At 33.0% G+C, this 11,783-nt stretch overlaps 2 protein-coding genes across 2 annotated transcripts; both read right to left on the bottom strand.

The window, feature by feature from the left end:
• Window positions 1-3,952: 3,952 nt before the first annotated feature.
• TAF1B (TATA box-binding protein-associated factor RNA polymerase I subunit B) lies at window positions 3,953-9,651 on the bottom strand. The gene is made up of 13 exons (XM_090181524.1): window positions 9,496-9,651; window positions 7,208-7,310; window positions 6,951-7,136; window positions 6,785-6,891; window positions 6,578-6,728; window positions 6,319-6,516; window positions 6,097-6,248; window positions 5,929-6,025; window positions 5,736-5,868; window positions 5,467-5,662; window positions 5,277-5,408; window positions 5,053-5,159; window positions 3,953-4,993 (listed from the first exon to the last, which is right to left on the bottom strand). Exons 2-13 carry the CDS (start codon window positions 7,292-7,294, stop codon window positions 4,497-4,499), a joined length of 2,043 nt encoding a protein of 680 aa, XP_090037650.1. The 5' UTR covers window positions 7,295-7,310; window positions 9,496-9,651; the 3' UTR covers window positions 3,953-4,496.
• Window positions 7,445-10,460, bottom strand: Hmbs (porphobilinogen deaminase-like protein l(3)02640). The gene is made up of 2 exons (XM_090181525.1): window positions 10,430-10,460; window positions 7,445-9,543 (listed from the first exon to the last, which is right to left on the bottom strand). Exon 2 carries the CDS (start codon window positions 9,323-9,325, stop codon window positions 8,141-8,143), a length of 1,185 nt encoding a protein of 394 aa, XP_090037651.1. The 5' UTR covers window positions 9,326-9,543; window positions 10,430-10,460; the 3' UTR covers window positions 7,445-8,140.
• Window positions 10,461-11,783: the final 1,323 nt, after the last annotated feature.

Genomic DNA, 11,783 nt, shown 5'->3' with positions numbered 1-11,783 from the left:
CTGTCATAAATTTACAACAAGGAGTGAAAAAGGTCCCAAGAAACGTTTTCCTAAATTGAACCGTATCCGAGTAGTTGGCCGTAAAAAATCGGCCTCTAAAACGTCGAAAAACGCGCAAATGTGCAGTTTCTCTTATACCTTGGACCCAATTGTTTCCTTTAACTAAGCATTGTTTTCTTATCTTTTTCGATAAAAACAAAACTAGTATCAAGAATGTATTTATTTATATTTAGGAAGAATGATTATGTTGCGACAATCGCCGGGCACGTTGAACGCCTTTCCCCCGTCTCGCGCGGGGGGAAAGACAAAACGTCACCGGCGTTTGATTTCCATCGCGTTAGGTGACGTAAATTTTAAGCAGCCAATGAAATACCGGGACTATTCGTTTTATTTTAAGTGGAGGAGCGTACTGGGGGGACCAACGGGTGGATTGAGAGAAAGGCTAAAGACCGTCTCGCGAGACATAGACATTCTCCCTAGGTATAAATAAATACATTCTTGCTAGTATCAAAAGTGCGTTATAAAAATGAAGTAAGCTACGTGTAGAAATAAGTTTTACCAATAACCAGGTGTTTCTTAGTGACTTCGCCTATTAAAAAAGGTTATTTTTGGTTTTTTTTAAAATATTCTTCTAAGGCCATAAGTACAAATTTAACACTTTGTGAGGCGTTTTGGAACGTATCTAGCTCATCTCCCTGTTTTTTTTCTTCCGAATGCTAGTACACTGAATGTAGTTGGCTTGTGTAATTAATGGTCACCCACAAAAAAAATGTGTTTAGTCTACAACACATGTTCTAATAGTTGTTTTGGACGGGAACGAGGATTTGCTATAAATTGAGGGGCCTCAATAACTAAATTCACATTTCGTATCTTTAACCTGCTAGGCTATGGCGTACTTCATGAATGCAGGATATGCCTATATGCATCTTATGTATGGACTCGCTCGGGGAATGGATGCTTCAATAAAAGATACTCGGGTTTTTACTCCCCTCTCCAAATTCATCTGGGAACTTGGGAAGGAACTATTTCCGGTCGGTCGGTTAAACGGTTAGAATGGCTAGCCAAAAAGTCATATTTAAGCCAATTGGAGACGCGTTTTTGCCCTCATGAGAATTTTGCGTCAGATAAGAAATGCGTCGGCTCACGTGTATAAGGAACATACTAATGTTAATTTCCGATAATATATTTAAAGGTAAAATATATAACGTTACTAAAACTAAGTATAAGAAGATAATATTATTATTATTATCATCCTCTTATGGTATAAATATTTAAAATTATACGGAATATTTTTATATTACCGGGCAATTTTAAGGCTTCTCATGGAGGCAGAGTTAATTCATTTCGTATAAAATTATCTTTCGGAAAAAGATGAAAACCAATTCCTTTAGAACTAAACGTATTACTTTTGCAGTACGGTATGCAACAAGTGTTTAATTTTAACCAGGTAACTTTTTTGGCATGTTAAGGCTTAGCAAAAAACCGATGTTACGTTCGAGAAAGTTTCCAGCTTTCTAATATTTCAACAAGCACTATATAAATAGTAACTTATGAGTCCTGGCTGTCGGAAATACTACTTCTTGGCAATTTCTGGGAAGATGTTTTATTTAAGCGAATATTGCGATGGAAGCGTGGGGCTTGTATCAGGAGCGCTTTTCTCAAAGACAGCTACCAAAACGACAAACGTTCACGCGGTTTACAGACGCTAAAGAGAAACTGGAAAAATACAACCCACGGAACCTGATACTGCAGAAGGAGACGTTCCTGAAGACGTGGAAGAACAAGTACCCTCTATCTTCGAGGATGACTCTACGACAAGTACGAGGCAAATTGGACGTCAATTGCGAGTCGACCATGTACTTGTCTGGCGTATCCTTCGAGGAGACCAGTACCACCCATTCCATTTACAAAAGGTTCAATCTTTAAATGAGGCTGATTATACAAGTCGAGTCGAATTTTGTCAGTGGTTTCAGGAGCAGACTAACGACGTCAATTGGTTAAGTACGCTCCTAGTTTCTGACGGTCGAGGTTAATTTTTCCCGTGATGAAATCTTCAATTTACATAATCGTCATGAGTGGCAGCTAGGAGCAACAAACACAGCACACCACCAAGGAGAACGCAACCCGTCAAAAGTCGTACATTTTCCATTGGTTAGACGCTTTAGCACCTGCTACCGTCGGAATGGGAAAATTCGGAAATTGTCTTCCCCCTTTCCTTAAAACGTGCAGCGTAAAGGCTCGTCCAATGAAATTTGTACACAACACTGCGTTAGCGTGTTTAAAGGGAATAGAACCTCCAACGCGTTCTTTATGAAAGACCCCATCAATTTCCTTTATTCCCCTTCACAATCAGCGATTATCAGCGCCGCAAGAATGAAAGCCATGGGAGGCAGCGGACAATATTGGAACCCTCGGAGGGCGACAGAAATACCTAAGGTTATATTCCCTTTAAAGGCTAGCTGCGTTCTCCTTGTGTTTGTTGCTCCTAGGTGGAAGCAAGAAAATCCGCACGCGACTACCGTTAGGGTCACATCAAATGCAGTTTAGTCTCAACATCTGGTGCGGAATAGTTGGCGACCATTTAATTGGACCTTATTTTCTACCACCAAGACTAACTTAACCTTTCTACGAGACACTTTAACAGAGCTACTTGAAGACGTACCGCTAGCTCATCTTGATGCAGTTTCCTCTGAGGTGGATAGGTCGAGGCGGAACTGTTGCATGGCCAGCCAGATCTCCTGATTTAAACCCATGTGCCATATAAAGGACTTGCAATACAAGACTGGAGTTCGAGACGTTGAAGACCTACGTCAACGCATAATTGACGCCTGCGACACAATCAGAAACACGTAAGAAATCTTCGTCGTGTTCGAGAATCTTTCCGAAGACGTATCCAAGCTTGCCTTCACGCCAACGGGGGCCATTTCGAACAACTTTCGTAAATACAATGTTCAGTGTAATGTTGTTAGGTAACTATAAAACCAAGAAATTCATTTTTTTACTGTGTCTCTTGGAAATTTAAATCACATAGTCATTATTTTGCTAGTAGAAATTTTTATTCACTTATCTCATAAGATGTGTTTACTCCTTGTTACTCAAAGAACACGAATTTCTACCCATACCCAACTTTTAGATCTAGGGAAAAATTGGTACACAAGACTTAAGTCCGCAACATTGGCGACCTACGACAACGCATTATTGATCGATGAGCGCAGCCAGTTTTCGGTCGCGAATTCGTAACATGCCTCGAATCTTCGAACGGGTTCAAGAAAGATTTGCGCGTGCCCCAGGTGATAATTTTGTACTTTTGGCATTTGAAGAAAAAAGCCCCGAAATTCAATTATTAAAAACTTCCTTCCAATTAACGTGGTCACTATAATAATTCTTTCACGAACTTTTGATACTAGTGATCATTTTCTTATCCCTTTCGATAAAAATCGAAATGCTTAGTAAAAGAAAACAATTGGGTCCAAGGAATAATAGAAACTTCATATTGGCGCGTTTTTCGACGTTAGGGAGGCCAATTTTTGACGGCCAATTATACGGACACGGTTCAATTTAGGAAGACTTTCTTTGGACTTTTTTCACTCCTTGTTACCCAAAGAGCACGAGACTTCTCTGGAACACCCTGTATAAACAGTAACTTGCAGGTCCTAGCTCTCGGAAATATTAATTCTTGGCGGTTTCCTTGGAAGATGTTATTGCTCCGAGGATTGAGCGCGTTTTAATATGAAACAAAATTGCCCCAAGAGTGCTGTTACTACTGGAGTTAGCTATACCTGGTTTGTTCAAACCCGGGCACTTGACTCTCGCTGGGCCTAGGTTATACCAAATAATTCGATCAAATTCCAAATCGAATATTAGTTTTTCCTGATCAAATAGTCTAATATTTGAAAGGCGGTAAAATAAATATACTAAATTACTAATACACAAATGAAGACCAATTCTTAACTTGAGTGGTCAACAAGTATAAATTTTATTAACATAAAGAGTAAACATGTACTTTTCTAGGGGTGGTTAATGTGTCGTTACAGTCTCCAGAGTAGTTCTATCAGGGTTATCCAACTTCAACTGGTTAAATTACGACACTACTGGTAATTAAATTGTGTAACATGTTCTCATCGCTCACTCAGATATCCTCCTGTTGGGACAACTGTTTTTGTGTCGCTGAAAGTTACAGCTTCTTGACTTTTCCAGTGACTTTATAGATTACCTATTTTGACTTTAGCGCTGATACACAATAAATATATCTATTATTTTGATAACCTCATGATTTTGTAGTTAAAAAAAAATATTCCACTTGCAAACACCTCGACATACGTTGAAATTTTCCAAAACTAGACAACTAGTTAGTCACTGTGCCTTAATAAACTATAGTTAGCTGGCGGCTTTGTCTTCCACAAATACCTTGATATTCTAGACTGCTATTACGAAGAGGCAGATATGAAAATATATTCCACATTATAACTTTACTTTGAAAAACGTTTTGTTCATGATCAAGGTTTCCATTTCATTAACCAAGAGTCAATTTGATTAACTGCTTTGCAGAGTTCAAATTGGGAAAAATTAAATACTGTCGTAGAAAAGTCGCATATTGTTTGGAAAGATACTGGTAGATCTTTATAATTGTCCCTTAATTCTAAATTGGAGACCGAAACTTTTTGTTTCCAAGTAGTTAAATCAGAGGACTTTGATTCAATCGTCAATATTTCACAATGAGAAAAATCACGTTTTACCAAACTGTTGGGATTATCATTTAAGAAACGATGGTTTAGGGCTGTTGAAAGTGGGAAACTAGTAGCTTTGCTTATGTCTCTGGCACTATCATTAATTAAACTAGTCAAAATCTTTCTTAAATTCACATTCACATCAACTTTGGAAGTGTTGGTCCTTTTAATTCTCATCTTAATTGAGAAACCCTCTTCTTCGGACGAAACTTCACTCGCTTTTTCAGATTCCACATTGGAATTCTTTTTTCTTTTAACATTTTTCCCTTTAAAATTGGTTAAAAAATTAGTAATCTTACTCTTTAAATATGTTAAAAATAATTACCTTTGTACAAATATACTTGTTGAATCTTTTCTTCTTTTATCGATGAGGTTCTCCATATATGGTTACGAAATACATCAACATCAATACAAGCTGTAGGTTTAGAATCGCTACAAAAAAATCTTACGTAAACATCAGGACCAATCAGGATAAGAAATTTGGTTTATAAGGCACAGCAACAGCCCTGTATTTATATAAAAACAAAACCAATTTGTCAAAAAAATTACTTGAATTTAAACTGCGTTGGATGAACTGCTTTAATAAAATTTAAGGTTAATCTAATTGATGCCAACCACTCTTCAAAAACAAAATATTTTGAGCATTTTTTATTGGCCAAACGGGCTGCTTTACTCATTCTCCTGAAATTGAACGAATAATTATGAAATGTTAGTTACATAAGTTGAAGAAGTAACTTACATTTCCCGGCAGCCATCTAATCCAAAGATAATCTTTAAAACAATAATACACAATGAAAGAGCTCCCAGTTCTTTATTTTTTTCAGTGTATGTTTTAATGGCATCATCTTCTTCACAAATCCAATCATTAGTGAACATTTGTCTTAGAGATGGTGGTCCTTTATATATCAATTGACGTATGCATTTTACAAGGATTACTAAATTCAAAACATTGGATTTGTATATCAATTGATTCAATTCACATCAAAATATTTAAAATAAATAATTTACATGGTAAATTAAGTTCTGAAATTATTCTTAATGTTATCATTTCAATAGGTTTAGACGGAACAAATTTTATCCCAACAAATTTCAGTATTTTCCATGTCATTCGATTTACCCTTGATTCGGATGGAATATTATTCTTTACCAGGAAAAAAAGCTATTAATAATGAAATTAAAATAATCACTTAAAATATCTTACTGTGGCAAATATACGATAATCTGATTTTTGTGGTAACATATTTTTTGGCAAGACTGTCCATGCATTAGCATATGGAATTTCACCATCGTGAATCCATCTACCATTGAAACAAATTTATATTCTATTAAACAACTTTATAAAAATTAGTGGAAATTTTGACTAAACTACCTTAATAAATCAGAAAGAGTGATGTGATCTTGATTAATTAAAATTCCAGCATAACAAAAACAAATCGTGTGTAGTAACATTAACGCATCTACAGAATTACCGCTGTGTCTACTGTTCCAAAATTTCATTTTACCTTTTTCACTCATATTTACCTAAATGATATTTTTGGTTAAGAATCATTTGACAAATATTTTATAACTATTATAAAATTTTAACACTAACCAATTTGTTTCTGGCAAACTGAGAAAAATTATCCATAACTTCCATGTTGTCATCTTTTTCATCATTAATCGAAAAATCTGTTTCAGATTCCTCAGTTACAAAATCTGCATTAGAGGAAGATTCGCAGTCCAAGGTTGATTCAATTATTTTGGAAAGATCCGTTTCCTTCGTTGTCTTGGACTTTTTCCTTCTTTTAATCTAAAAAAAATGTGCAATATTATAAAAAAAATTAATCCAAAAAGCTACTTAGTTAACTTACAGGTTTAAGTTCTTCGTTAGATTTTCTCTTACGACGAGTAGGGTAATACACTCTCCGTCCATTTCTACTAACAGATTCCCACGGGACCTCATTCCTTTCGCGACCTGCATATCCACTGAGAAGTACATTGTCACTGAGAACTTCGTAATCCCTAATTGACAGATGGTTATAATACCGCTAAGATACACTACCAAACAGTTAAATTACCGATATCTTGGAATAGTGGATAACTTTGGAAACCAATCCTCTTCTTTGGTTACAAAAGCCATTTCACAATTCTTCAAATACTTGGCCCATAGTTGTAATACAGTGTGCTAAAATTATAGTGACATAAAAAAGTTATTCTGTTTCAAAGCAGTAATGAGATTCACACCATCAAATTTCCAGATGAACCAAGATTTATTAACGCTTCCACCTGCTTTTTCAGAATTATGTTGAAGGCCTCAACTGTTAACCAACTTTCAAAATTTTCAACCTGGAAGCTTTGTTGAGAAGCAGTTTTAACTTGTCTTCCATAAACAACAGTACCTTCCTTATCTTCAATTACTTCTTCTCTTTCCTGATAATTATATCAATCAAATACATACAGGTTGATAGTTTGATTGAAAATTATATCTTTAAGACAAATACCCCTGTTTGGGTGTTACATTCTTGGCAGTAATATTTGCCATCATGAAGATAAAATTCTTGACAACCACAAACTCCACAGACAGTCATGGCAAATAATCACCCTCTAAAAATATAACAATAACTCTAATTTTAAAAAATATTGCAAAACTTAGATCTTATACATATTCAAAACTAAAAAAATTGTTAAATAATATCAATAATTAAAAATATAACATTTTATTTAAACTCCTTATCTAGAATATACACACTAAACAGAGACAAAATATATATTTTACCAAAACAAAGAAAAAAGGAACAAATTTACTTTTAAATGATAACTTTATATTTCGTTGTACTATTTAAATATTAAGTTACTACCACCTTAATTAGGTTAATCCTATTGAGAAAATAAACTCTTTTGAAAATTCTGCTTCAGTCACACTTTACTATACACACAAAGCTATGAAGAAGGCATATATTGAGAAATCTCTGATAGGAAAAACCCAGTGCCATGCAAAGAGTGACTGAACTTGCAAAACTTGGAATTTAAACTAAATTGGTTAATTTTGTAAGTACAGATTAAAAAATTAATAAGGTTCTGTCAATGAACCCAAGATCAAGATTTTCAAATTAAACAAATAGAAATTTCTAAGTAATGCAACTTTGGCACAATATGTGTAAATAAAAATACACCTACCCAAATTAAGTTGGATATCAGTCCATAATATTATACATTTTATATAAATGCCATTAAAATAAAATTCAATGTTGCAAATTAATCTCATTATTTTGTTTCTAATAAAAATGTATTTTTAAACTGGTTTTAAATGGACGTATCTCACTGTTTATAAAATACTGAACAAACCTAACATAAAACTTTGTAAGATACAGTATTTCAGTAATTTCAAAAAAACAACAATTCATTATATTATTTGTATAATAAACTAAATAAATTTAGTTACTATCATTCAATGCCCTGGCTTCGTCTAAAATTTCTTTACCACCCAATTTTATAAATTGTTCAGCTAAATCATTCCCAAATTCTTTAGCTTTTAATAATTTATCAGCACCAACATTGTTATTGGAAGAGATACCGGAAAAAATGGTAGTAGAATTTAAAACTATATTACCGTTAGCTTCTCCACTTGGGACAGAACTACCTAAATTTACTGATTTACTTTGAACAATACTTTTAGCTCCATCAAGGCTAAACACTCCTCCAGTCATTTGTATGGTATAATCCTCCTTTAAACTTGAACAAACAGCGACTGGAGCACTACAGCCTCCGCCTAAACGCTTCATAAATGCTCTTTCCGCTGCACATTGCAAAGTACTCTTTTCATTTGATAGTTTTGATAATAATTCTAAAGTTTTTGTATCTTGAGTTCTACATTCTACAGCTAAGGCTCCTTGTCCAACAGCATACAAGCACTGATTAGATGACAGAAAATGCGAAATTCTGTCTTCCCAACCCATTCGTTTCAGTCCAGCTGCAGCTAAGACAATGGCAGAGTAGTCATTTCCTTCATCCAATTTTTTCAATCTTGTATTCAGATTTCCTCTAATACTTTTGAATTTCAATTTAGGATAACATTTTGTGAGTTGAGCTATTCGTCTTACGGAGCTTGTTCCAATAACACTTCCATCATCTAAGTCATCTAAACCAGATCCCTTAATATCCGCTTTCAATACAACAGCGTCTGAAGGATCTTCACGTTCGCAGACAGCTCCAATTACCATTCCAGTGGGTAAGGTAGTAGGTAGATCTTTCAAAGAATGAACTACAAAGTCAACTTCCCCTTTCTCTAAAGCTATCTCCAACTCCTTGGTAAAGAGATTTTTCTCTCCAATCTTAGAAAGTGCTTGATTTAATATACGATCGCCAATAGTTGTCATAGTTATTATATTAAACTTGTGCATCGGATATATTTTTTGAAGTTCAGCAACCACCCAATTGGTTTGAATAAGTGCCAGTTCACTTTTACGGGATCCAACGTTGAAGACATTTCTATTACTTGAGCTTTGATTGTGGTTTTCAGTATTATCCTCTGTTTTAAGTTTTTTAATGGGTCTAGTAGTAGTTTCATCTTCATGGCTTAATTTGTTGTGGTAGGAAGAGTCATGGCAAGACACAGACATGTCTTTCCAATTCTTAGCTTTCTTCCCTACTATTTCTAAGCCTAACAACACGAAAGTGCCTTATTTGGCAAATTAGCGCCTACACTTTCAACTGTTTTTTACCATTTAAGACTCCCGTTTACCTTTTATAAAGTACATTTTGGGATAATATAAACGTGAAATAATCTTACCGGTTATATTTAGAGCTAGAACAAGTTGCATAACACGTGGCGATTTTACTAAGAACACTAGAACAGACGACTTTTCGAAGAGTCACGGACTCACGACTCACGGACAGAGAAAGCCGGTCGGGGATTCGGGGAAATGCAGAACTGCCAATCATTGATATAATGGATTATATTGTTGCTACCCACCTTGGTTTCTACCTTGCTTTTATTATAAGTCTATTATAATATGTATAGTTTCGTACTAGTATTAATAAATGGAAAAATTGATACGGTAGGACCGAGGGAAGGAGCTTAGTGTTTACCACTTTACTGCACTTTCCAACGGACAATCTAAATTCTAGATTTTTTCACAGGAATACGCTTGCAACGCCAAAACGGTAAAAGACCGCACTATAAATTTGATATGCTTACAGCATTTTCGACAGATGTCGCTTCAGTATTAAGCGCTCTCCGAACCTAATCTTTAAAATAACATCCATTGTTGAAAATTAATCAAGTTTATTTTCGTGTCATTAGCCAGTTTGGTTTTGCAAACGCTTTTCCGTTTATTTTATTAATTTATTATATTAAATTTACTACAATAAATTAATTTATTATATTAAATTTACTACAATAAATTAATTTATTATATTAAATTTACTACAATAAATTAATTTATTATATTAAATTTACTACAATAAATTAATTTATTATATTAAATTTACTACTATAAATTAATTTATTATATTAAATTTACCACTATAAATTAATTTGTTAAATTGAATTTAATAATTAAGTAAATTGAAATTTTCATAATTTACAAATTTTTATTAATTTAAGAAATTACAGTCACTGGTTTCGAAAATAACTCAATTACAAATATAAACGTGAAATAATCTTACCGGTTATATTTAGAGCTAGAACAAGTTGCATAACACGTGGCGATTTTACTAAGAACACTAGAACAGACGACTTTTCGAAGAGTAACGGACTCACGACTCACGGACAGAGAAAGCCGGTCGGGGATTCGGGGAAATGCAGAACTGCCAATCATTGATATAATGGATTATATTGTTGCTACCCACCTTGGTTTCTACCTTGCTTTTATTATAAGTCTATTATAATATGTATAGTTTCGTACTAGTATTAATAAATGGAAAAATTGATACGGTAGGACCGAGGGAAGGAGCTTAGTGTTTACCACTTTACTGCACTTTCCAACGGACAATCTAAATTCTAGATTTTTTCACAGGAATACGCTTGCAACGCCAAAACGGTAAAAGACCGCACTATAAATTTGATATGCTTACAGCATTTTCGACAGATGTCGCTTCAGTATTAAGCGCTCTCCGAACCTAATCTTTAAAATAACATCCATTGTTGAAAATTAATCAAGTTTATTTTCGTGTCATTAGCCAGTTTGGTTTTGCAAACGCTTTTCCGTTTATTTTATTAATTTATTATATTAAATTTACTACAATAAATTAATTTATTATATTAAATTTACTACAATAAATTAATTTATTATATTAAATTTACTACAATAAATTAATTTATTATATTAAATTTACTACTATAAATTAATTTATTATATTAAATTTACCACTATAAATTAATTTGTTAAATTGAATTTAATAATTAAGTAAATTGAAATTTTCATAATTTACAAATTTTTATTAATTTAAGAAATTACAGTCACTGGTTTCGAAAATAACTCAATTACAAATTTAGCAAATTACTAATTTAATAATAAAAAACGTACTATTTTAGTATTTTTTATATTATTTTTATTAAATTACTAATTTACGAAATTTAATAAATGAATACATAATTAACCTACGTCTTTAGTAAATTACTAATTTAGTGATTATAAATTATTGTGAAAATAATTATGAAAATTACTATCACAGTATATTACTAATTAATTAAATGGGTGAACTACTATTTAAGAAACTAAAAAAAATTTAAATAGTAAAATTATAAAATTATTGAACAAATTTGAACTACTAATTGGAAAATTACTAATTTACCATTTAGGAAAATTACTAATTTACCATTTAGGAAAATTACTAATTTAGTTATTAGGCAAGTTAATAATTTAGTTATTAGGCAAGTTAATAATTTAGTTATTAGGTAAGTTAATAATTTAGTTATTAGGTAAGTTACCAATTTAGTTCTTAGGAAAGTTAAAAGTTATTAGGAAAGTTGAAAGTTAAATGTTATTAATTAAGTTACTAATTTAGTTATTAGGTATTAAGTTACTAATTTAGTTATTAGGTATTAAGTTACTAATTTAGTTATTAGGAAAGTTA

This window comes from Leiobunum rupestre, chromosome 7, assembly GCF_980474605.1.
Source record: "Leiobunum rupestre chromosome 7, qqLeiRupe1.1.hap1, whole genome shotgun sequence".
Classification (NCBI taxonomy): domain Eukaryota; kingdom Metazoa; phylum Arthropoda; class Arachnida; order Opiliones; family Sclerosomatidae; genus Leiobunum; species Leiobunum rupestre.
Note: the sequence above shows the minus strand (reverse complement) of the source record. Positions and strands in the feature narration are given on the sequence as shown.

What these genes read in the sequence shown, in the direction of transcription:
- Hmbs (XM_090181525.1), bottom strand. Translation starts at nt 9,325, where the DNA reads ATGTCTGTGTCTTGCCATGACTCTTCCTACCACAACAAATTAAGCCAT.
- TAF1B (XM_090181524.1), bottom strand. Translation starts at nt 7,294, where the DNA reads ATGACTGTCTGTGGAGTTTGTGGTTGTCAAGAATTTTATCTTCATGAT. An exon ending in ACTCTTTCTGATTTATTAAG is followed by an intron (nt 6,026 to 6,096) that starts GTAGTTTAGTCA and finishes TTTCAATGGTAG; the next exon opens with ATGGATTCACGATGGTGAAA. An exon ending in TTCAGAACTTAATTTACCAT is followed by an intron (nt 5,663 to 5,735) that starts GTAAATTATTTA and finishes TTTTGAATTTAG; the next exon opens with TAATCCTTGTAAAATGCATA.